This window comes from Schistocerca nitens, chromosome 2, assembly GCF_023898315.1.
Source record: "Schistocerca nitens isolate TAMUIC-IGC-003100 chromosome 2, iqSchNite1.1, whole genome shotgun sequence".
NCBI classification, from domain to species: Eukaryota; Metazoa; Arthropoda; class Insecta; order Orthoptera; family Acrididae; genus Schistocerca; species Schistocerca nitens.
Window position 1 is genome coordinate 468,500,334 of NC_064615.1, and position 26,480 is coordinate 468,526,813.

Below are 26,480 nucleotides of genomic sequence, written 5' to 3' on the forward strand. Positions count from 1 at the left end.
AATTTACAGACGCCCAAAATTTGGTACGGACTTCAATGCGAGACGCCTTCAGTAGGTTCCACAACGAAATATTGTCTCGAAATTTGGTAGAAAATCCGAAGAAATTCCGGTCGTATGTAAAGTACACAAGCGGCAAGACGCAGTCAATACCTTCGCTGTGCAGTGCCGATGGTACTGTTACCGACGACTGTGCCGCTAAAGCGGAGTTATTGAACGCAGTTTTCCAAAATTCCTTCACCAGGGAAGATGAATGGAATATTCCAGAATTTGAAACACGAACAGCTGCTAGCATGAGTTTCTTAGAAGTAGATACCTTAGGGATTGCGAGGCAACTCAAATCGCTTGATACGGGCAAGTCTTCAGGTCCAGATTGTATACCGATTAGGTTCCTTTCAGATTACGCTGATACAATAGCTCCCTACTTAGCACTCATATACAACCGCTCGCTCACCGATAGATCTGTACCTACAGATTGGAAAATTGTGCAGGTCGCACCAGTGTTTAAGAAGGGTAGTAGGAGTAATCCATCTAACTACAGACCTATATCATTGACGTCGGCTTGAAGTAGGGTTTTGGAGCATATACTGTATTCAAACATTATGAATCACCTCGAAGGGAACGATCTATTGATACATAATCAGCATGGTTTCAGAAAACATCGTTCTTGTGCAACGCAGCTAGCTCTTTATTCGCACGAAGTAATGGCCGCTATCGACAGGGGATCTCAAGTTGATTCCGTATTTCTAGATTTCCGGAAAGCTTTTGACACCGTTCTTCACAAGTGACTTCTAATCAAGCTGCGGGCCTATTGGGTATCGTCTCAGTTGTGCGACTGGATTCGTGATTTCCTGTCAGGAAGGTCGCAGTTCTTAGTAATAGACGGCAAATCATCGAGTAAAACTAAAGTGATATCAGGTGTTCCCCAGGGAAGCGTCCTGGGACCCCTGCTGTTCCTGATCTATATAAATGACCTGGGTGACAATCTGAGCAGTTCTCTTAGGTTGTTCACAGATGATGCTGTAATTTACCGTCTAGTAAGGTCATCCGAAGACCAGTATCAGATGCAAAGCGATTTAGAAAAGATTGATGTATGGTGTAACAGTATGCAGTTGACGCTAAATAACGAAAAGTGTGAGGTGATCCACATGATTTTTAAAAGAAATCCGTTGGAATTCGATTACTCGATAAATAGTACAATTCTCAAGGCTGTCAATTCAACTAAGTACCTGGTTGTTAAAATTATGAACAACTTCAGTTGGAAAGACCACATAGACAATATTGTGGGGAAGGCGAGCCAAAGTTTGCGTTTCATTGGCAGGACACTTAGAAGATGCAACAAGTCCACTAAAGAGACAGCTTACACTACACTCATTCGTCCTCTGTTACAATAGTGCTGTGTGGTGTGGGATCCTTACGAGGTGGGATTGGCGGAGGACATCGAAAGGGTGCAAAAAAGGGCAGCTTGTTTTGTATTATCACGTAGTAGGGGAGAGAGTGTGGCAGATACGATACGCGAATTGGAATGGAAGTCATTACAGCAAAGACGTTTTTCGTCGCGGCGAGATCTATTTACGAAATTTCAGTCACCAACTTTCTCTTCCGAATGCGAAAATATTTTGTTGAGCCCAACCTACATAGGTAGGAATGATCATCAAAATAAAATAAGAGAAATCAAAGCTCAAACAGAAAGGTTTAGGTGTTCTGTTTTTCCCGCGCGCTGTTCGGGAGTGGAATGGTAGAGAGAGAGTATGACTGTGGTTCAACGAACCCTCTGCCAAGCACTTAAATGTGAATTGCAGAGTAGTCATGTAAATGTAGATGAAATGGAAATATATATTTCTCTCTTCAATCTTTACAAACAATGCCTCCAGACATGCTGAACTCAACACCACAGAATTTGTTTTGCTTGTTAAAAGTGCTGCTGCTGGATGCTTCTTGGTAGTCCATGAGATCAATCTGCTACCTATTTTAATAAATATCCAATGTTGAGTTCCCATTCATCAATGTATCATGCTCAGTAACAGTACAGGCAGTATCTGATCTGCCCTCTAATGGTGCACATGTGAAAACACCAATGTCTTCTCAACAAGGACTATTCTATATTGCTTCTTTCTAAATTTTTTGACTCATTTAAGTAGCTGGGGACTTGATCCTTATCGAGAAGCACAGAGGTAGCTTTGCAGTTCTTTATGGTGTATTAATTCAGAATTTAACTTTCATAATATAATTGGCCTATCACAAAATGCTTGCTTAAGCTGTTTGTAACTTCTCCAAGATACTTGAGTTTGCATTTCATTTCCAGCCTTTTCTTTTAAAGAATTCTTCATGTGAAGGTCATTGCTTCATATGAACACGTCAGCCAAGTGAACCGCAAGAAGCAGGAATTTTTTTTACAAATTGCTGTGATTAAAACAGAGGTCTCTTGTAATTAACACTTACCACTACATAGCCCAGCATAATACTACACCAGAGCAGTACTTATTTTAAACCATACACTTTTTTTGTTTGTTTGTAAACACTTGTAAGCTTATTAGAATGATATTTCTTCATGTAATTCATACTGTAAAGATACAATAGCTATTACAATAATCAGTATCCAAATCACACCTGGCAGCAAGTCCAGACAGACATCTATGTAACCCAACACTTTTAAATGTTTATCTTTGGGCCACTTGTGCACCTTATAGAGTACCATATTTAGACAAAAGTTTCCATGGTTTCAAAAATCCATTTAGCACTGACTGTTTTTCTGTAAGACTGGCAAGTTGTTATTTCCCAAATTTTGTTTTCTCAATGTGATTCAAATTATTCTAGTTTTGGTCATAGTAATTTGCTGGAATCTGCTGATCAATTTTTTTCTTCCAAGCTGGTACACGTAAGAAGCAATTTTTTTTAAAAATCTGCAAAGAACATGTTGATCTGTCTTCTTAGGTTTTAATATTACAAAATATCTTGGTGATTAAATCTAGTGTGTGTATTCATTTATTATGTTAGGATTAATATAATGGGAATAGGTTTGTACAGCGCTTGTCCAAGAGATTTGGCTTGTTTCATGTCTATGGTTTTGGTTCAGCTGCTCCTGATCCTGTTTCACTCATTTCATCCCCCTTCTCACTCATAAATGAAACACATAATATTCAAATGATCAAAACCATCTGATTTCTTTCATTTCTTGTGAAGTATTTTATTAGTCTCTGATAAGTCAGAATAAAGAGGTTTTACACAGTTATGGAAAGGCTCTGAATGTGATGTCAGTTGTCAACTGTCAAAGTCTATGCAGTCTGTCTGTCTCTGCACAGTTACGATAGAAATATGTTCCTGATGTCCCACATTCAAATCAGTAATGATCTGACTGACAGTAGATTGTCCACTGCAAAGCCACAGGAGGGCAATGAGACACCCACTCTTCAAACAGTTGTAGTCATTCCATGTGGCAGTTTACAAGTGTGAAAACATACTCTCTGTGATACTGAAGATTCACTGTAGACACAGATGACATCGAAAACTGAAATCTTGTGTTATCACCAGTATGCTATTACCCACACACATTAAACTGATTATAACACAAAATTTAAAATCATTTAACTCATGACATGCTGCCATGTTTACTACACATCTCTGTAACAGATTACTCAGATATAGAGTATACACTCATACCATACACTGCATCTAATGGTATCATTTGGACACCATACACAGATCATCTCCAAATGGGATAATCAATCCCATGACTTTTGGTTACTCAGCTTATTTCAGTTTTGTTACAATACCTTAAAAGTACACTTATGGCCTTTTTAATGTAAATGTGTGCTTTGTTATCAAATACTCTGAGATGTTGAAGATCTTGTTTCTTCCATAGTTATGGAAGTTTTTCTTCTTCCCAAATGTTAATGGGTAAGTTAATTTCAAAGAATGAGTAACATATTCTCAACCACGTAGCCATATCACTTTTCTGGAGCCTAAAGTAAACACCTGACATTTAACTACCCCCACTTTCAAAAAGTTGTCAACTTCACATTTATAATCTCTCTCTCATTGCCTGTGCATGAGTTATCAATTCTGTTTCATTCTTAGCTTTCCATAAATGTCTGAAAAAATTGAATGGTTTCTGGTACCTAATTATTGTTTTCTGTGTGTTTATAAGAAAGCCTTTTTCTGGCTGTAATCAATTAGAAATATAAACTACTAGGTTCCTACAATAAATGTTGTCTATACTGGATAACAAAAATCCTAGTGAATTAATTACAGAATGCTCCTGGCTCAACGAGTATAAGACAAGAAGTAGTCTAATCTACTTTCCTTCTTGTTATACATAAAGTAAGGAAAAGGCAGCCACTCACCTATAGTGAATCAAAATATGGAGCGCAAAAACACACAACACAAAATGGCATTCGCACTAGCTTTTGAGCACTAGCTCTTTTTCTAACAAAAGTAGACACATTCACACATACAACCATAAATGTACCCAAATATACACTGCGGTGGTGGTGGTGGTGGTGGAAGTAGTAAAAAAAAAAAAAAACATTATAGGCTTGGATTCTTCATACTCTTTAAAACATAAATACAGTGGAACTTCGATTTTACATTCTCCAATTTTACATTTTTTGCGATTCTATGCCATACATTCATAGCCCCTATGAAAAACCCTTAACATCAATGCTAAAAATTCCCTGATTTTAGATTTCTATCTCTTAAGTTTTATCTTGGTTCTCAGTATTTAATCGATGTCTAACTTAACTTTGTCCCATTTTATTCCCATTGATTTTTGATGTGACTGAACAAGTTATAAGTGGCTCAAAAGACAGATGGTTTACACCACACGTGGTGGCGGAATTAAGGGAATATTTTAGATTATTGTGGAGAGGGGAGATGTGAGAGAGGAAATGCTGACGTAATCCATGATCAGTGTTGCCAACACGACTTGCAGCATTTATCATCACCACGCAATTTGATAAACTACTGCTAGATTGCAGTGCTAACAGAAAAACAAGAAAGTCAACGCAAAGTGTTCCGGACTGAGACATGACAAAGGGGACCAGCCACCACCTTTTCTTATGCCATTTATAACTCAATTTCATTCACCAACAAATTCAATGATCAAACTTTTATATACAAACACTGAGTCTCAAAAAATATGCTCGGACATAACTGAAGTCACACAGTAGCCAGCAGAGCCACCACACCATACTAACACCTAAAATAAGCTCACCTACTGGATGTGTCGAGAGAAGGAGTGGTCCTTCAGGAACAACAGTGCTGGTAGGGGTGGAAGCATTTTGTGAGGTGCTGAAAATATACTTTTCGTGCAGATGAAGCGCTGTGATAGAGATGTCACACGGAAATAGCACAAAGGTTTTGTGATAGCACCTTTTAAAGACTTCCACGTTCAAATCTGACACGATACAGTTGCAACAACTACATACACTACTCATGTATATACTTTGCACCACACACTGTAGAGCGTAAAGACTGGCAGCAGTGATCGAGGACAGGGAGCAAAACTGTACCACCTGAGCATTCTTTCAAATTTACATTTTACACATAGTACATAAATTCACTGTACCAACTTCTAATATGCTTGCAACATCAGTTGTGGAAGTAAACTCATTTTTTCACACCTCTGTTTCTCTCCTCAAGCCTAAAATAACGCTTTAACAGTGGCGAGCATATGAAGTGCGGCTCATAAGAAAAGCATTAAACAACAGAAATGGTGACAAAGTATGTCATTAAGCAGATGTCCGCATTTATCCTTATGCTTTAACCATATAGCTGCTGTGACATTTTTGGGTTAATTCAACATGTTCATCAATTTTTGCTTTTTTCTGGGTGAGCATAAAGGACGATATCTCAAAAACGCGTGTTTTGAACATATAATTTGTAGTTGTAGCATGTCAGAAAACAGCTCGATTACCTTGTAACCAGGTATCAATTTCAATGTTTTGATAAGTTTTTATTTGTGATTTGAGACTTTCTCGGCGTATTCCATTCGTGAAATCTTCTCGGGTGATCAGCCGAGTAAAGGCGTCGTCTTCTCGCAACGTTTCGAAGGGTTTCGTACCCATCATCATCAAGCTTGAAGATGATGGGTACGAAACCCTTCGAAACGTTGCGAGAAGACGACGCCTTTACTCGGCTGATCACCCGAGAAGATTTCACGGAAGTTTTTATTTGCTTTTACATATGTGTGATTTTTTTAAGAACTCAGAAAATTTGTTACCACAAATTATTGTAAAAACATTGTATTGCACATATAATTTCCTTCACTTAAACAGATTTTATACAAAGTATTGGAGAGGATTGTTATTTTTAATCATATATGCCACTTACATGTGTTTCTGCTCATATTTTATGGGGTTTTAACATTTTCCTTGATTCTGCATTTTCCTCCAGTTCGGGTTTTTTAAGTCTGTACTGCGGGAAAACACAAAACAGGGGTTTCACTGTAAAGTAGTGAATGTAAAGTAGGAAAATCGATGTAATTGATTTTCGATACTGGAGTATGGGAAGGACATTATAAGTTATTGCAATATTAGTTTATTACCTCTGACTGAAAAACTCATGTAAAAAAAGAATTAAAGCAATTGGCCATAAAAACATGTTCCAGCATTGTGAGCAAATGTGAGGACACATCAAGGGAGAAATTGTGATGAAATAAAAGTTTTGTACATGACTGAAAATATTGTAAGCATTTCTCTGTCAATGTATATGCATAATCGAACTATGACAAGTACATAAGAGAGTGGCATGAACTGAGGGATGTATTTGAAGGTTTTCTGCTGCTAAGAGTGTAAGTTTGTTGAAAACTCTTTTCATAATGGACTGAAAAATTGCTTATCAATAATAAGTCTTGCAGTAGCCAGGGAAGTGTATGCTCGTGTGTGTGTGTGTGTGTGTGTGTGTGTGTGTGAGTGAGAGAGAGAGAGAGAGAGAGAGAGAGAGAGAGAGAGAGAGAGAGAGAGAGAATGTATGTACTTCTGCTAGAAAGAGAGTTATCCTCGAAAACTAGTGTGAATGCTGTATTCTCTTACGTGTTTCTGTGTTCCGTGTCTCAATCTCCTATAGGTGGGTTGTTACTTTTCTCGTATTTTTTTGTATTGCACCAACCATTATTTTTCATTATTGTTATTCCTTCTTACTACATTACACAGGAGTGATTAGCAGCTTATTTGCAGCTCATTGGTGCATGATATCCATGGCTAAACATTATGAGTTTCCTTTGCATCACATGGAGTAAATGTCCTAGTGTCTTGTATGGTGCTCATGCTCACTCTAGTAGTGACCAACCCCACCCTCAGAATGATTTTTAATGGCAGCTTCTGCTTACAAAAATACTGTACCGTCCGTTTTAGTTACTTTGGTTACTGGAAACAAATATTTGTGCATATGAACTTAATTCCTCTATCAATGTAATCCACAAATGTTAAAGTGTGTACTCTTCTATGAGTATGTACACATATATTGTGAGGTGATTACTGCCTTGGGCTAATACCACATACCCTAATTTTTTGACGTTTAAGTAGCGTTGTCTGGAACTAATATGATGCAAATTATTTCACATCTACATCCACACTATGTGATCAAAAGTATCTGGACACCTGGCTGAAAATGACTTACAAGTTCGTGGCGCCCTCCATCGGTAATGCTGGAATTTAATACAGTGTTGGCCCACTCTTAGCCCTGATGACGGCTTCCACTCTCACAGCCATACGTTCAATCAGTTGCTGGAAGATTTCTTGGGGAATGGCAGCCCATTCTTCATGGAGCACTGCACAGAAAAGAGGTATCAATGTCAGTCAGTGAGGCCTGCCATGAATTTGGCATTCCAAAACATCCCAAAGGAGTTCTATAAGATTAAGGTCAGGACTCTATGCAGGCCAGTCCATTGCAGGTATGTTATTGTTGTGTAACCACTCTGCCACAGGCCGTACATTATGAACAGGTGCTCAATCGTGTTGAAAGATGCAAGCGCCATTCCCGAATTGCTCTTCAACAGTGGGAAGCAAGAAGGTGCTTAAAACGTCAATGTAGGCCAGTGCTGCGATAGTTCCATGCAAAACAACAAGGGGTGCACGCCCTCTCCATGAAAAACCTGACCACGCTGTAACACCACCACCTCCGAATTTTAATTTTGGCACTACACATGATGATCACCAGGCATTCGCCATACCCACATCCTGCCATCGGATCGCCACATTGTGTACCGTGATTCTTCACTCCTCATAACGTTTTTCCACTGTTCAATCGCTTAATGTTTATGCTCCTTACACCAAGCAAGGTGTCTTTTGGCATTTACCATGAAATCCAAGTTTTCTTACCTCCCACCTAACTGTCATATTACTTGCAGTGGATCCTGATGCAGTTTGGAATTCCCATGTGATGATCTGGATAGACGTCTGCCTATTATACATTACGACCCTCTTCAACTGTCTGCGGTCTCTGCCAGTCAACAGATGAGGTTGGCCTGTACGCTTTTGTGCTGTATGTGTCCCTTCACATTTGCACTTCACTATCACATCAGAAACAGTAGACCTAGGGATGTTTATGGGTGTGGAAATCTCACGTACAGACGTTATGATACAAGTGACACCCAATCACCTGACCATGTTTGAAGTCCATGAGTTCTGCAGAGTGCCCCATTCTGCTCTCTCATGATGTCCAATGGCTACTGAGGTTGCTGATATGGAGTACCTGGCAGTACGTGGCACCACAATGCACCTAATATGAAAAACTTATATTTTTGAGGGTGTCCAGATACTTTCGATCACATTGTGTACATTTATACTCTCAAAACCATCATGAAGTGCATGGCGGAGGGTATGTCCCATTGTACCAGTCATTAGGGTTTGTTTCCGTTCAATTCACATATGGAGCGTGGGGAGAATGATTGTCTGAATGCTTCGTGTGTGAAGTAATTAATCTTGTTCCCATGACCCCCATGTGGGCGATACATAGGGAGTCGTATATTTGTAGAATCATCATTTAAAGCCAGATTTTTTTGGGACAGTTTACATGATCTTCAAGAGTCTGCCAGTTCAGTTTCTTCAACATCTCTGCAACACTTTCGCATGGGTCAAACAAACCTGTGATCATTCATGCTTCCCTTCTCTGGATACATTCAATGTCTCCCGTTAGTCCTACTTGGTACAGGTCCCACACACTTGAGCATATTTCTAGAATTGGTCGCACAACTGTTTTGTACACTTCCCCAATATTCTACCAATAAACTGAAGTACCTGCTTTACTCACAACTGAGCCCATTTGATCATTCCATTTCAAATCCCTATTAAGTTTTCACCCAGGTATTTGTATGAGCTGGTCAATTTCAACAGTGACTCTTTGTATTACAGTCATAGGACAATAATATTTTTCGTTTTGTGAAGTGCAGAGTTCTACATTTTGAACCTTTAAAGCCAGTTGCTAATCTTTGCACCACTTTGAAATCTTATCAGAATCTGAAAAAAAGAGAACATTTATGCAGCTTCTTTCGAACAGTACTTCATTATAGACAACTGCATCATCTGCAAAAAAAAGTGCTTACCATTACCATTGTCTGCAAGGTCATTAATATACAATATGAACAGCACAGGTTCCAACTCACTTCCCTGGGGCACACACAAAGTTACTTCTACATCTGACGATGACTCTTCATCCAGGATGACATCCTTTGTCCTCCCTAGCAAAAAGTCCTCAATCCAGTCACAAATTTCACTTGATATCTCATATGATCGTACTTTTGACAGGTGTGGTACTGAGTCAAATGCTTTTCAGATATCAAGAAATATTGCATTTACCTGACTGCCTTGATCCAAATCTTTCAGTATGTCATGTGAGAAGTACGAGTTGAGTTTCACATGAGCGATGGTTATGGAATCCATGTTTGCTGGCATGGAGGTCATTCTGTTCAACATACATCACTACATTTGAGATCAGAATACGTTCTACAATTCAACAACAAATAAATGTCAAGGATATTGAATGGTAGTTTTGTGGATCACTTCCACTACCCTTCTTAGAGATGGCTGTGACCTGTGCTTTCTTCTAACTACTGGGCACAGTTTTCTGGTCGAGGGATCAACAACAGATTACAGTTAAAAGAGGGGCTAACTCAGCCACAAATTCAGTCCAGAATCTGTTTGGGATTCATTCGAGTCCTGGAACTTTGTTCAGTTTTAACGATTTCAGCTGTTTTGCAACAACACTCATATTTATTTCAGTGGCATGAGGATTAAATTGGGGATATTCTCCTGGGTTTTCCTATGTAAAGGAACATTTGATAACAGAGTTAAGCATTTCGGCTTTTGTTTTACTACCCTCAATGTCAATTCCCTTATCATTTGCTAGGGACTTGACACTAACATTGGTGATACTAGTGTTGGTGTCACTAACAGCCTTTACATGCAACCAAAGTTTTTTTGGGTTCTGTGGAAGATCATTTGAGAAAAATCTGCTAAGGAAGTCACTGAAGGCTTCATGCATTGCTCTCTTGACAGCCAAACACATTTCATACAGCATATCTTTATCTATAGTCCTAAGCTTTCTTTCACACCTATTATGCAATAGTCTCTGTGTCTTTGATGTTTATTTACAGTGACTTTATACCATGAAGTGACCCTCCCATTATTAACTGTTCTATTGGGTTCATATCTGTCCAGTGAGTGATCAACTATTCTTTTAAACCTGAGCCATAGTTCCTCTATACGTTCCTGCCTTGGGCTACATGTTTCAAGTTTCTAGCTGAGATATGACACTACCGATTTTTTATCTAGTTCACTGAAAATATGTACCTCTCTGCTTGTTTTAGTTGTCCTTTGTGTTTTGGTAATCACTGTTGCCACAACCAAGTCATGGTCACTCGTACCAGTTTTGGCTTTGACAAACTCAAAGATGTCAGTCTGTCTGTTGCCATTTGATCCAATATACTTCCATCTTGAGTGGGGTTCTCAGCTATCTGTTCTACATAGTTTTCAGAGAAGAAATTTAGCAATGTTTGGCAGTATGTCTTATCACACTCACCACAAACAAAACTAATTTTTCCAATTGATTGTTGGATGAATCAAGTCTCCACCTATGATTACAGTACGAATGGGGACCTTACATACAAATCAAACAGAGGTTTCCTCTGAAGTTTTCGGTTACATCAGGAGATGAGTCTGGCAGATGATACAAGGATTCAATTACCATTGTATGACCACCCCTGATATGTGTCTTGCTCCAACACTCTCACAAACAGTTTCATTTTCTACCTTGGTGGATTGGAGGTTCTTGCCTACTGCAACAAATATGTCATTTCCATTTCCCATTAGCCTATCCTTTCAATATACAATTACATTTTCCCCAAAAATCTCATTGCTATCAATTTCAGGTTTCAACCACCTTTCTGTACCTAGTATTATGTGAGCTTCACTGCTTTTCAGGAGCGCTTCAAACTCTGGCACTTTTCTGTGAATGCTTCAGCAGTTAACCACTGGGATTTTAATGCTCTCACCTGTGAGAGTCATTTCTTTCAACCTTACGCTGATACATCTGGGATTCCTACAACTATTGTTATCTGGAATGGATGGAGAGTCACCTCATCTAAGAAACCATTGTGTGCAACCCACACACAGTCAGCTATGTGGGTATCAGCCTTCGATGTGTAGTGCACACCTGACCCATTTAGGGGACCCTACAATTCTCAACCCTATGGCGCAAGTAAAGGAAGTCACAGCCTAGCTTGTCACAGAACCTCCGAATTCCTTGGTTCACTCCTCCCACTTGACTCAGAACCAAGGGTGTCATGATCAGTTCTGGGGACAATGCTGCAAATTGTGAGCTTTGTTGAAACTCCATGTGCAAGGCTGGCCTTCTCAACTTCCTCTGCCATTTACTGGAATGATCCAAGTATGACCTCAGATGACAGACATGATCTGTTCCAAGATGTGTGCAATCTGCAGCTAGTTCTACCCAGTTCTCTCAATGGCTGCTGGAATAGCCTCTACTGCATGCTGAATGAGGCCCTCAGGCATACACGCCAAGTGCACTTTTTATGCTTTCCAGTCTCTTTGCTGCCATTTCCCTAAGGGGTACCATCATCTGCTATAGATTTGAACTGATGACTATTAATAGACCCCTACCCTTTTGCATTTGCTACCTCCTGAAACTGGACAAAACAGGTTTCCCCAAAACAGATGTTCTCCCTGGTCTCCATCCACACAGTACAGGACACCTAAATGTGCCGGTGAAATGCCACCCACAGTGAAGTGGATGATTAATGACAGATCTTGCACTTCCCACAGAGAAGACAGGATCCACAGGAGAGGAAAGTACTTGGGATACCTTTGGTACTGGTTTCACAGGTACATAACTCTTAAGAGCTTTTCCAACACACTGATTCACAACAGCTATCAATTATTCGACAGTAGTCATGGGGATTTCCAGATGCTTATGAATGTCAACCATATCATCCCGTGTTCAAGAACAGCAATCACAATGGAGCTACATTTTGGATGGTGTAATGTATTACAGGACAGTGAACAAATAAATTTAAACTAAGCCTTCTGATTATCTTTTAATCTGTTGAGTTAAAAAAGTAATAATTCCCTAAAAGAACTGAAGCAAATACACAAAGAGAAATTTCTAATAAGGCAACAGAAAAACCTGTGGTAAAAATATTAGTTTCCTAAATTTTTTTTAAATTAATTACAGTCAATAACAAACTCAATATATATGTAGATAATATACACTCCTCTTGAAGGGGAAGCTAGATGTAGCACGATATGTTAGTAACAGTATCTGCTACAGTAACTACATCACAAGCACTGGTTTCCTAGAAATAGGGTTAAGCACATGAGACACTTTTAGCTCCATCGCTACACATCTTATTCTACTATTTTGTTAGTACATGATACTGCCAAAATGGTAACACACATTGTATCTGCTGCTAGTTTTGCCCATTAGTCCTGATCTTGCTTTAATAGCCCTTTGCTAAATAGCCATATTTATTGCAGTTGTAATATATTAATACTTTTCAATGTGTGCATCAAATCATTATGCCTTTCTTCTATCTGAAGGGCCGCCACATCATCACCAAGCTATGAGCCAAAGCAAACATCAGCCTTTATCTCATGCACCATAAACCTTGTACACAGAGAGCAACACAGCAATTAGGGTGAAACCAACCCATACATCTTTTACCTTGAAACTTAAGCTTTTTAACTTATTAGATGTAGGGATATTTTCTGATACAAAGCACTCAACTAACAAGCAACTTTTTGGTCCATCACAAAAAAGGTTTTCAACAAACTTACTTTCTTAGGGATAGAAAGCCCTCAAGTACATTCCTCAGTTCATGCCATATTTCTTATGTATTTGCCATAATTTGATTATGCACATACACTGACAGATGAATGTGTAACAATATTTTCACTCGTGTACAAAACTTCATTTAATCACAATTTCTTCCTTGATGTATCCTCCCATTTGCTCACAATGCTGGAACATATTTTTATTCCCTCTTCATTCGAGTTTTTCAGTCAGAGGTAATAAACTAATACTGCAAGAACTTATAATGTCCTTTGTTTACTCCAATAATTAAAATCAACTGCATTCATTTTCTTGCTTCAAATAAACCATGTTATTTATGTTTAAACAAGTGGGAAGAGCCTAAGCCCAGATGCTTGAGAAGCAGTCTTCTTGAAATATTCAGTCCTGTGTTTGCTCTGTGTAATAAAAATGCATTGACAAATCACTGTATCTGAGTGGACAAATGTATTGCTCTATTTCTTTGCGGCAGGAATTTCAAAGATCTTGGTTTTGCAAAATGTTCTCCCGAGTCTATGATTACTATCTGTGTAAAGTTTTCAAGCAAGACTGTACATTGTGAACCAACTGTCAGGGGTAATATTCCTTCCCATTCTCTTCACTGACTCTACAAGTCTGAGCACAACCAGCTGTGTTACTGACTTGGGAAAAACCTGCACTTTCTTGTTCCACTTCCCAATATTTTACTTACTACTTCTCACACTTGCCAGTTAAATGTTTTGAACCCATGCATTGCAGGTTTTGAAGGAACATACATTCTGAAAGAACAACACATCTGAAAAAATAGTAACATTTCATCCACTGTAAGGTATACACATGGGTAATGCTTCTATATTTTTTTGTGATAACTTCCATAACATCATGTACAACATCATTTTTTATGTTCCTCTCTTGTGTGAATATTATTTAATCTAACACTTCTCAAAAGAAATCTAAATCATAATGACAGACTTGGGAAGATTTATGTCCATGTGCCACAAGTATCCCAAAATTCTTCCATGTTCATTTTGCCTCCATGAAGAATGCCATAATGTACTAAAGACAAAAAAAATGCCTTAGACTTCCTCTTTCTTTTAAGTTTCTTGCAGTTTTTGTCACTTTTATGCAAAGTTTTATGAGATCTATGTAAATATTTGTGCGCTCTAATATGAAATCGAATAAATCATGATCGACAAACAGTTTCCAGGCCTCAACAATGGTGGTAACATTTCTGGCTTCTCTGCCAACATCATGCTAATTTGTAACTATATCATAAGATCTGGTACAGACATTTTGGTTTGGAATATTTTTCAGCCATTCAGTTTGATAACATCTTGACAAACAGTATGGGATAGGGATTGCAACCAACTGCACTAGTTGTGTTAGTGAGTGTACTCTAGTTACTGACATGAATGAAGACATTCACTTTGCTGTCCAGTTATTGATCAATCACTTCATTTTCTGTGTTGTGATTACTTTTGGGAACAAAATTAGGATCCACATCTGAATCTTATCACTTTCTAGTAACAGTTTTTGAATTCCTTCATGACTTAATACACACTGCCAAGCCATTTTCAAGCAGTTTTATTGTAGAAGTGCAGAGCACTTGCCCGCGAAAGGCAAAGGTTCCGAGTTCGAGTCTCGGTCGGGCACACAGTTTTAATCTGCCAGGAAGTTTCATATCAGCGCACACTCCGCTGCAGAGTGAAAATCTCATTCTGGAAACATCCCCCAGGCTGTGGCTAAGCCATGTCTCCGCAATATCCTTTCTTTCAGGAGCGCTAGTTCTGCAAGGTTCGCAGGAGAGCTTCTGTAAAGTTTGGAAGGTAGGAGACGAGGTACTGGCAGAAGTAAAGCTGTGAGTACCGGGTGTGAGTCGTGCTTCGGTAGCTCAGTTGGTAGAGCACTTGCCCGCGAGAGGCAAAGGTCCCGAGTTCGAGTCTCGGTCGGGCACACAGTTTTAATCTGCCAGGAAGTTTCAGTTTTATTGTACACAGAAAGTATAACAAGAAAAGTGCAAAAGCTAACACAAAAGGACAGGCTGGATCTCTCAGATCGAAAACGCGTTTCTTCCCACATCTACAATCAACTGGTGAACAAAGTGGAATGACGAAACAAGTAGTGGCCTCTAGCAAAATTAAGTGAAAGCTACAATGAATGGCTTACTCACAAGCAGTGTACTCTTGTGGATATTTTTAAGACAAAGTCTGCCTGGATCTGAGAGACCCAGCCAATCCATTCTAGGATTAACAAATACTCTTCTCACTATATAGTCAGAAGCCACATATTCAGGAACTTCATAAAACACATTATACCAGCAGCCATTCTGAAGGCTATTTTAGTAAATCTTCATTACACACAACATCTCAACATTACACATTTTTTACATTGTTCTATTTCCCTTTCCTTTGTATGTTCTTCTTCTTCTTCTTAAACCTAGTACCATTTCCAGTTTACTGGAAAACTGATTTTGAAATTTTAACACATATCACTGTGCACTACGAAGAAGTTACCACATTAGCAATAACAGATAACTTAATTTTGCTGCTGTCTTCACAGTGCTTAAGTTTGAAACAGCTAAATTATTAACTTACCTGTTATGACCACTTAGTTAAGAATTACTTGAAATAAAAGTATCTAATACTGTCCTAACCTCACTGGCTGGTGCTGTTCTCTCTTGCTGACAGGAATATTTCTTAACTTTCATCAGTTTACCTATAAACTCTTTTTCCCACTGAACCTGGAAAATAAAATTCCACACTGCAATGAAAGAGTTACTTTATGAGAGGTGGTGATAATTTTAATCCCGTGTACTGAAATAACAGTTACAGTTTACTGTGTTAGTCTTTGATATACAGTGTACGTGTGTGACCCTTGCTTAACACTAATTTCATATTAGTTAGTGCAGCATCTAGAACATGCAGTACCTTCCACCATAGAACATGAAAATCATGATAAGTATTGTGAAGAGCCATAGAAAAGAGTAGCAATTCACAATAAATTCTAAGGTTACTGCAAATGTGTTACACTACAGCTGGTATAAGAAAGACACCATTCTGCAAGCAAAAGGCATTCTCAAATAATACCAATCTGTCACAGAGGCTGTAGGATTAAACAGTCTATTTATTTCATATTGCTCAGTGATACATAGTTTCAGCTCTGTAGTCGATCTGAAGTCTCTGCAATATATATCAGATGTGCTATGTTGTTGTTGTTGTTTTTGTTTCTGTTGTGGTGGTGGTGGTGGTGGTCTTCAGTCCAAAGACTGGTGTGATGCACCTCTCCATGCTAGTCTACCCTGTGCAAATCTCTTATCTCTGCATAGCTACCGCAACCTACTCCCATTTGAATCTGTTTACTGTAATTCAAATGTAGGTATCCCTCTGCAATTTTTACTCTCCACCGTTTCTTTCACTGATAAATTGACAACTCTTTGAAACCCCACGATATGTCCTATCAACGGATCACCTCTTTTAGTCAAGTTATGCCATAAATTTCGTTTCTCCCCAGACTGATTCAGTATCTGATCTGGCTATCTAATCTTGAGCGTTTTTCTACAGCATCACATTTCAAAAGTTCTGGACTGTGCAACACAATTAAAGGATCACTTTTTGGAAACCCTATAATTGTCTGCCATTGTGATGCAGAGAAATTTGAAATTTGGCTCAAAGTTGCAAAGTGTGATGCCCTGCAACATCAGTCTGGGCTTCAGTGACACTTCAAAAAACGAGGTGTTGACACACTTTAAAAAAAGGTCAGACATTCGAATTTCATGCGAGGAGTAAGGTGTGTTAATCATATCACTTTGGCACCAAATTTCAGCACAATTCTGCCCGATACTACACAATGGGAAGGTCGTACAACCCCTCTTTACCCACATTTCATGCCTTCTTTTAATGCCACTGAGAGATTGAGATCAGAACCGTGATAACCAGCATTGAAATTGTGCAGTTTTCTTATGGGTGGATTAGGAAAACATTTCAGACACACCACCGCTCAGTATCAACAAGAAAAGGCCTCAGGGGACGACAAAGGGCATCAATGAAAAATGCCTCTTCACTTGAGGTGTTGATTCTCATACATTTTGTGGTCAACAATGACAGTTTGCAGTGCAATGAGCAACACTATGAAATTCTTGGCAACCCCTGGCACTGCTTTCTCCCTACTCCTGTTGATTCAACCTCGAATTCAGCAAAACCCTCAGTCCATGATTATTTAAAAATGCATTTGTGCAGAGACAGCAAGTCACTCATTACTAGCCACTGGCATGACGGACATCCCCTGCAACACCCATTAGATTTTGCATCCAGTCAGCACGCGCAAATTTAGCGGCACAGTGCTACTCAAGCTCATGGCCATCTCAACAGTTGCCCATCATGTAAGCACTTAGTAATTAGTAACTGCCTGTCTGTGCACAGATACATTTTTAAAGCACTCAACAAAGGTGTTCAGATGGCACTGAGGGTGTTGATTAGCTGGAGAGGGCATCCCAAAAGGACCCTTTGTCATTTTATTCACACATATGTCAATGTTGGACCACCCCCCATGATCACGCCACAGGAGGGTGCAAAACAGGAGGGCTGGAAAAGCAGAGTCACCCTTTGCTGTTTCAGATCATGTTCAAATTTTGCCAAATGGTTCCAAATGGATCCTAGAGGTACCACACTGTACACCAGAGAAAAAGCTGCAGTCACATTGCACTCAAAAGGGATGGAGGCACATTCAATGCAGTTGCAGGCCCACATTGTCCTTAGAGAAGGGCTAAATCACTTGGAAGAGTGTCAGCAGTGTCAAATGTTGTCAAGATCATCATCTTGTTACTCACTCCATGGCTAATTGTCGTTTTCAACACAAAATGTGTGAAATCAATGTCCTGTGGAAAGCAGTAGTTTCATTAATGCCCTTTATACCATCTCCTGGGGCCTTCTCATGTCAATACTGAGCAGCGGTGTGTCTGAAATGTTTCTCTGGACAACTCCTAAGAAATCGCACAATTTTAAGGCTGGGATGGTATTTCTGTCCCCCGTTCTAGAGGTGTCAAAAAAAGGGGTGAAACATTGGTAGGAGGGTGTGGGATGATCTGTCCACTATGTGACATTGATGACAGCGTTGGGCAGAATTGTGGTGAATTGTGACATAATTAACCCACTTTATGCCTCACACAAAATTCAGAACTCTGGCCAGGTGTGGACATCCTACTGTCTGAAGAGTCGCTGAACCTGAGGGTGATGTTGCAAAGTGCCATGCTTTTGCACCATTAAAGAGGAAGGATGTAGGCACCTTTGAGTCAAATTTCAAACTTCTGCATTGCTATGACAGACAATTACAGGGTTTCAAAAAAGTGACTCTTCCTTTGTGTTGCACGCTGTATTTTCTTCTTATCTGAACTACTTACTGTCCATGTTTCACTTTCATAAAACACCACACTCCAGACAAATACCTTCAGAAGAGACGTCCTAACACTTAAATTGATATTATATGTTAACAAATTCAGATTTTTCGGGAATATTTTCTTCCTATTTCTGGTCTGCATTTGTATTCTCTCTGCTTTAGCCATCATCAGTTATTTTGCTGCCCATATAGTAGAACTCATCTACTACTTTCAGTGTCTCATTACCTAATCTAATACCCTCAGCATCACCTGATTTAATGTGGTTTGTGTATCATCATTTCACAATCTCTTTACAAGATATGATCCATTCTATTCTATTACTCTCCCAAATCCTTTGGAGTTTCTTGACAGAATTACAAGGTCATAAGCAAATCTTGATCTTTAATTCACTTTACAAATTTCTACTTTGCTTTCTTCACAGCTTGTTCAGTATATAAATTGAATAATATCAGCATTAGGTTACAGCCCCGTCTCACTCCTGTGTCAACCACAGCCTTCCTTTCCTGTCTCTCAACTGTTACAATATTGGCCTGGGTTCTGTACAAGTTGTAAATAATTTCTTGCTCCCTGTATTTTATACCTGTAGAGATCAAAACTGATCTTTCCAAAGTTTGCCTTCTCCAAGATTTTCCATTCTTCTGTAAATCATTGATAGCAATATTTGGCTTCTACGGCTTTAATAATTGATGGTTCGGTAGCATTCACACTTGTCAGCACAAGCCTTTTTTAGAATTGGAACTATAACATTCTTCGTGAAGTCTGATGGTATTTCACCTGTCTCATATACACACATCAAAAAAAGTTTTGCATCACCCCAGTTCCCAGAACTCCTGAAGACAGACAATGACTGTGGATGTTGTATCACAGACACAGTCCCTTTGACTGTTCAGAGATGTCACTAAACCTGCCCAAAGATGTAAACAACCATGAATGAGCAGTGCCTATTAGACGGAGGGGGTTCCACAGCCGATCAGTTCCAATCATTCCAGCAGGAGGAGGTACACGGCTCGTATTGTCTGTAGTTCAACCATGCCTAGACGGTCAATACCGCAGCTCGATCGTGTCCACATTGTTACTTTGTGCCAGGAAGGGCTCTCAACATGGGAAGTGTTCAGGCGTCTCTGAGTGAACCAAAGCGATGTTGTTCAGACATGGAGGAGATACAGAGAGACAGAAACTGTCGATGACATGCCTCACTCACATCACCGAAGGGCTACTACTGCAGTGGATGACCGCTACCTACGGATTATGGCCCAGAGGAACCCTGACAGTAATGCCACTATGTTGAATAGTGCTTTTCTTGCAGCCACAAGACGTCGTGTTACGAGTCAAACTCTGCGCAACAGGCTGCATGATGAGCAACTCAATCCCGACGTCCATGACGAGGTCCATCTTTGCAACCATGCAGCGCAGTAGTAGAGATGGGTTCAACAACATGCTGAATGGATCGCTCAGGATTGGCTTCACGTTCTCTTCACTGATGAGTGTCACATATGTCTTTAACCAGACAATCGTCGGAGATGTGTTTGGAGGCAATGTGGTCAGGCTAAACACCTTAGACACACTGTCTAGCAAGTGCAGCAAGGTGGTAGTTCCCTGCTGTTTTGGGGTGGCATTACGTGGGGCTGACGTATGCTGCTTGTGGTCATGGAAGACACTGTAATGGCTGTACGATACGCGAATGCCATCCTCCGACTGATAGTGAAATCATATCAGCAGCATATTGGCGAGGCTTTCGTCTTCATGGACAACAATTCATGCCCCCACCATGCACATCTTGTGAATGACTTCCTTTAGGATAACGATATCGCTCGACTAGAGTGGCCAGCATGTTCTCCAGACATGAACCCTATCGAACACGCCTGGAATAGATTGAAACAGGCAGTTTATATACGACGTGACCCACCAGCCACTGTGAGGGATCTACGACACAAAAATGGCTCTGAGCACTATGGGACTTAACTTCAGAGGTCATCATTCCCCTAGAACTTAGAACTACTGAAACCTAACTAACCGAAGGACATCACACACATCCATGCCCGAGGCCGGACTTGAATCTGCGACCGTAGCGGCTGCGCAGTTCCAGACTGTAGCGCCTAGAACCGCCCGGCCACTCCGGCTGGCGATCTACGCCAAATCGCCATCAAGGAGAGGGACAAACTGGATCAAAGTGCCTCGATGAACTTGTGGATAGTATGCCACAACGAATACAGGCATGCATCAATGCAAGATGCTACTGGGTACTAGAGGTACTGGTGTGCACAGCAATCTGTAATACCATCTCTGAAGGTCTCACTGTATGGTGGTACAACATGCAGCACGTGGTTTTCATGAGCAATAAAAAGGGAGGAAATGATGTTCATGTTGATCTCTATTCCAGTTTTCTGTACAGGTTCCGGAACTCTCGGAACCGAGGTGATGCAAAACTTTTTTTGGTGTGTGTATACTGCACACCAGGTGTAATAATTCTGTTATAGTTGAATCTCCTATGGATTTCAGTAATTCTGAGGGATTATCATCATCATCTCCAAGAGCCTTGTTACAACTTAGATATTTCAGCATACTCTTAAATTCTTCTTGCAGTATCATATCCAATACCTCACCTTTATCTTCTTCTTCTTCTTCTTCTTCTTCTTCTTCTCCTCCTTCTCTTTTCATCACATTGTCCTCAAGTCTGTTTCCACTCTGTATTTTCCATCCAACCTCTTGAAGCGTCTCGGTTTTTTGCTCGCCGCGCAATCCAAGTGTCTTCTGAACTTCCTCTCTCACTATCTGACGAAGAACACTTGTGAAATCAGTTTCTTCTTCCATCACAGACATCGATACGACGTTTTGAAGCAGTTCAAACTTCTTGCATGTAATTCTTTTTTAATGCATTGTCTCAATATACTGGCACCATTTTATGAAGTCATCTGCTGTTGAAACCACCTTCAGGAGTAGGGCTTGATACATGTCCTCAGCAACACCCTTCAAGATGTGCAACCTTATTTTCCTCGTTCATTCTAGGATCCACTATTTTACACAGCTCCAAGATGTCTTGAATGTATGAAGCTGTAGTTTCTCCTGGATGCTGTGCCCTGCACTTTGATTTATCTTCAGCCTCGCACTTCTGTCATTGTGTGTCACCGAAATACTTGTGCAGTTCCACCTGGAATATTTCCCAGCTGGTGAACTTCTCCTCGTTGTTCTCATACCACTGTTTGGTAGTGCCCTCCAAGTAGAAAAATACATTAGCCAAACACACAGTGTTATCCCTTTTGTTAAATTTGGCTATACGCTCATATACCTTGAGCCACTTGTTTGGATCTTGGCCATCGTCACCAGAGAACCCGGAAGGATGTCTCATGTGGTGGCACACAGTTGCTGTCATCGTAACGTCCTCTTCTTCTTCTGTCTCCGGTAGATTGCGATCTGTTGAATATGGCTCTAACTCGGGTTTCTCGCCATGTAAACGGCGGCTCTGTCATGGCCTGATGGGAGTCAAAGTGTCGTCAATAAGTGCACTATCACAAGTTCCAATACCCAGTGTCTCCACCAGAATAATGTTACATAGAAGAAGGTTTAATTAGATGAATGACAGACACTAACTTCTCTTAACGAAGGTTTATTCAGCACTTCCACATACAAGAGTGCGGAGTGAACTGCCTCTGGCCGGAACACATACGGTATGTATAAAGTTACAGAACATTCCAGTACAAAGATTCTTGCCATTTGTGGATACTTCTAGAATGTACTTGAACCGAATACAGAAATTAAAATTGTACAACCCAGGTGAGTTTTGAACTTACGACCCTCCACCCAACAGTTTAGTATCATAACCACTACACCACAGTGCTACTCAGCTTCTTCTGCAACAATATGCCTTACTTATATCGTAGAAATGTGCCAATACAGTGTTGCTTGCAGAGGAAAGCATGCTGAATAGCGGCCTCTAGGAGGGTCAGATTGTCGACAGTGGACCGAAATCTTCGAAATCCACATGGAGAGCAGCTAAGGAACTGCCTTTGTCTCTAACAACCAGACCAGACAATGGTTAACCATTCACCCCAGGGTCTTTCCTACACAGCTCGTTAAGGTGATACTCCGATAAATACTGGGACATGTGCAGCCCTTCCCTGGTTTGAGGAGAGGGGTTCGAATTGCCTCCCTCCACAAGTTGGGGAAGTTGCCTGTCTGCCATATTAGACTAAAACATTTGAGACGAATTTCCTTTGATGCTGCTGGCAAATGTCTAAGCATGCAGTACTAAATTGGGTTGTGACCAGGTGCAGTGTCACGAATCTCAGCGAGTGCCAACTCAAGCTCCCACAGAGAGAGAGGGGAGTTGTAAGCCTCAAAACTTTTCCCTCTCTATAGTCGCACAATAACGACGAAATGCCGGATCCTGGCTTGCATTGGCAGTAGGTTGTGCAAAATTTTTGGCCAGTATCTGAGCAATGTCTTTAGGTGTTGTTTGTAGGCATCCTTGTTTCACCACTGCTGCTATTGGTAAATGGCTGAATTTACTGAAAATCCTCCACATGGCTTCCCATACTTTTATAGAAGAAGTGGAACTATTGATGGAGTCCAGAAACACTTGCCACAACCTTTTTGTACTCTCCCTAATGACATGTTGAGCCTTGGCCCTTGGGACTCGAAAGGCCCTAAGTTTGTCTGCTGTCGGTCAGCATTTAAAACGTCAAAGAGCTGTACACCTTTCCCAGATCGCAGAACAGCACTCATTTGTCCACCAAGGTACTGGCTGCCTCCTAAGATGACCTGAGTACTGTGGGATGGAGAGGTCAGTGGCACGATGGATGACTTGTGTGGTGTGGTCCACCCAACCTTGGATGCTGTCGCAGTGTTTGAACACAGACAGCTGGCTGAAATGCGTCCAGTTAGCCCTGCTTTGGGAGCTTAACTTCAGGTGGTGAGCCATTTAGTAGGTGAAGGTGGATTGGGAAGTGGTCACTGGAATGCAGGTCATCAATGACCTCCTACTGAACAGAGTCGGCGAGGGTGGGAGAACAGAAAGAGAAGTCGATGGCTGAGAATGACCCAGTAGTAGTAGTAGAGAAATGTGTGTGAGTACCCATGTTGAGGATGCAAAGCTCGTGAGACGTCATAAGGCCCTCCAAAACACTACCCTGAGGGCAAGAATTGGTCAAGCCCAACAGGACACGATGGGTGCTGAAGTCTCCCAGGAGGAGGAATGGTCGTGGGAGTTGTGCAATAAGATCTGTGAGAGCCTCAGAGTCTAGTGCATCTTGCAGAGATAAATACAGTGAGCAAACAGTGATCCTTCGACATACATGAATTTTAACTGCAACTGCAACATCCTATGCTACGAGTTTGAGTTCCTCCACACTAGTCCTGAACCCACTGCTGTTCCACTGTAGTATGGAAGCCATGTCACCGGTGCGGTTTTAATTTACCTGTATCTTTGCACCAGAGAGGTGAAGCACTTGGAGAGCAAGGAGTAGTGGAGGGGCTGCCTGGATCCAAGGTATCTAACTACACAATATCCTCCTCATCAGTCAGACGGAAAAGAATGACATCTGACAGTGCTTGTGACAGCTTTTGACCCAAACGTCATGAGCCTTTCCCTGCACCCTGTCCCTTCAAGGAGGCATTGAGAAGCACTCTGTTTTTCTTGTACCTTCTGGATGCTCACTGTGGAACTGTTATTGGTCTTTCCTGGTGCAGCTGCCTGGATTGCTTTGTCCTTACTCTTTTTCTTTTGACATGTGCACGTATAAGTACAAGTGCTTATGGTTGATACAGGAACACAAGTCATCAGCTGTGTCGAAGAGTCTGCCTTGAGAATAGGTTTCTGCACTGAAGAATATGAGCTGGCAAAGACAGTGGAGTTTCGTTGCCTTATATTCTTTTTTGGCTTCAGCATAGGGGATTCGCTCGGTCACTTATCTCCTGTATCTTGCATTCTTCAGCAAAAGCAGGGTCGTCTCGGCTCCAGACTGGGTAATTCCCAGAGCAGTTGATGTAGATCACTGGAGACGGGCAGTCAGTCTCAGCATTATGAGCAGCTTTTCCACAGTTCCCGCAGATTACTTCACCTCCACAACTCGTGGTTGTAACGTCAAAATGCTGGTATTAATAGTACCGCATAGGGTTTGAAATGTAAGACTGAACATTAAGTCTAAGGAACCTCACCATAAGATGTTCAGGCAGTGTGGGAGAATTGAACCTGATAATGAAAGTGGCAGTCTTTTCAGTTGCTCTATTATTCCTGTGTGTTCGTTGCTCCACTGGGTGCCCATTCTTGCTTCAGTTCTGCTATGTCCATGTCCATGATATTTCAGCACGTGACAATGCCCTTGCTTAGTTGAGAGGTGTGCATCTCGACAATGATATCACAGTCACCCAGTTTCTGCAATTTCTTAAGAAGGTCTACCAGCTTTGACCTGTTAGTTTCAACCAACAATGAGCCATTACACAATTGTTCCATAGATTTTAATGTTCCAGCAGGGCCTTCCAAACCCTTCCAAACCTTACAAAAGGGGGACACTTTTTCAAATGTCTCTTCTTCCTCTTTATCACCAGAAACACATTGCTATTCATTACTCCATGAGCCCTGTTACTGCAGTCCAAAGTATTCTTATTATCAGGATGACTAGTCTCTCTCTCATTCTTTTGGATGTGTCTGTGTGAATACTCCCAGCTGGTACACCCTGCCCGCTGGGAGGAGAAGATGACGATTTTGAGAGTTCCATCTCGGTTCCACGAGCAGCTAGGGAAATAAGGGTTGACTCAGACAGAGCCCCGCATGCCTGAGTAAGACTTATACAACTGAGGTGCAGCAGGTTCCCTAGAGGTTGCCGGCTAATGACTGTTCCACCTCAACAGCCATGCATCCCATGAGCGCACAGCACACCTTGAAATTGAGTTTTTTTTTATAGAGGTTTATCCCATCCTCACAATCAGGGTGGTCAAGCAAAGATCCGTGTTGCCTGAGACACACAATGTTCCACTGCCACACCATGTGGTGGTCACTGAAGCATGCCCAGGGCTTACTGTTGGTGATGGGATTGGCGGCACTTACCAGTCCCCAGCTCAGGAACCCCGGGCTGTCAAGCCCGTACCCAGCAAATCAATGCTGAGCCCCTGAGGACTGGGAGGGAGGGAGGGGGGGGGGTAGGAGGGAGGAAGGGAGAGAGGGGGAGAGGGTGGGAGGGGGAGGGAGGAAGGGAGAGAGGGGGAGAGGGTGGGAGGGGGGGTAGGAGGGAGGAAGGGAGAGAGGGAGAGAGGGAGAGAGAGAGGGAGAGAGGGAGAGAGGGAGAGAGGGAGAGAGGGAGAGAGGGAGAGAGGGAGAGAGGGAGAGAGGGTGGGAGGGAGGAAGGGAGAGAGGGAGAGAGGGTGGGAGGGAGGAAGGGAGAGAGGGAGAGAGGGTGGGAGGGAGGAAGGGAGAGAGGGAGAGAGGGTGGGAGGGAGGAAGGGAGAGAGGGTGGGAGGGAGGAAGGGAGAGAGGGTGGGAGGGAGGAAGGGAGAGAGGGTGGGAGGGAGGAAGGGAGAGAGGGTGGGAGGGAGGAAGGGAGAGAGGGTGGGAGGGAGGAAGGGAGAGAGGGTGGGAGGGAGGAAGGGAGAGAGGGTGGGAGGGAGGAAGGGAGAGAGGGTGGGAGGGAGGAAGGGAGAGAGGGGGAGAGGGAGGAAGGGAGAGAGGGGGAGAGGGAGAGAGGGAGGAAGGGAGAGAGGGGGAGGGGGAGAGGGAGAGAGGGAGGAAGGGAGAGAGGGGGAGAGGGAGAGAGGGAGGAAGGGAGAGAGGGGGAGAGGGAGAGAGGGAGGAAGGGAGAGAGGGAGGAAGGGAGGAAGG

General features: G+C 41.6%; 1 protein-coding gene across 29 annotated transcripts in view; it reads right to left on the bottom strand.

Annotated features, from left to right (window-relative positions):
• Positions 1-26,480, bottom strand: part of LOC126236381 (uncharacterized) — a 345,701-nt gene that overhangs the window by 207,476 nt on the left and 111,745 nt on the right. For 25 of the 29 annotated variants that reach the window (XM_049945667.1, XM_049945658.1, XM_049945648.1 and 22 more), the window contains one exon: positions 15,932-16,018. The exons of the other annotated variants lie outside the window; for them this stretch is intronic. In XM_049945667.1, the coding sequence (XP_049801624.1) occupies positions 15,932-16,018 (87 nt within the window). The remainder of the gene's footprint in view (positions 1-15,931; positions 16,019-26,480) is intronic. 29 annotated transcript variants of the gene reach the window in all.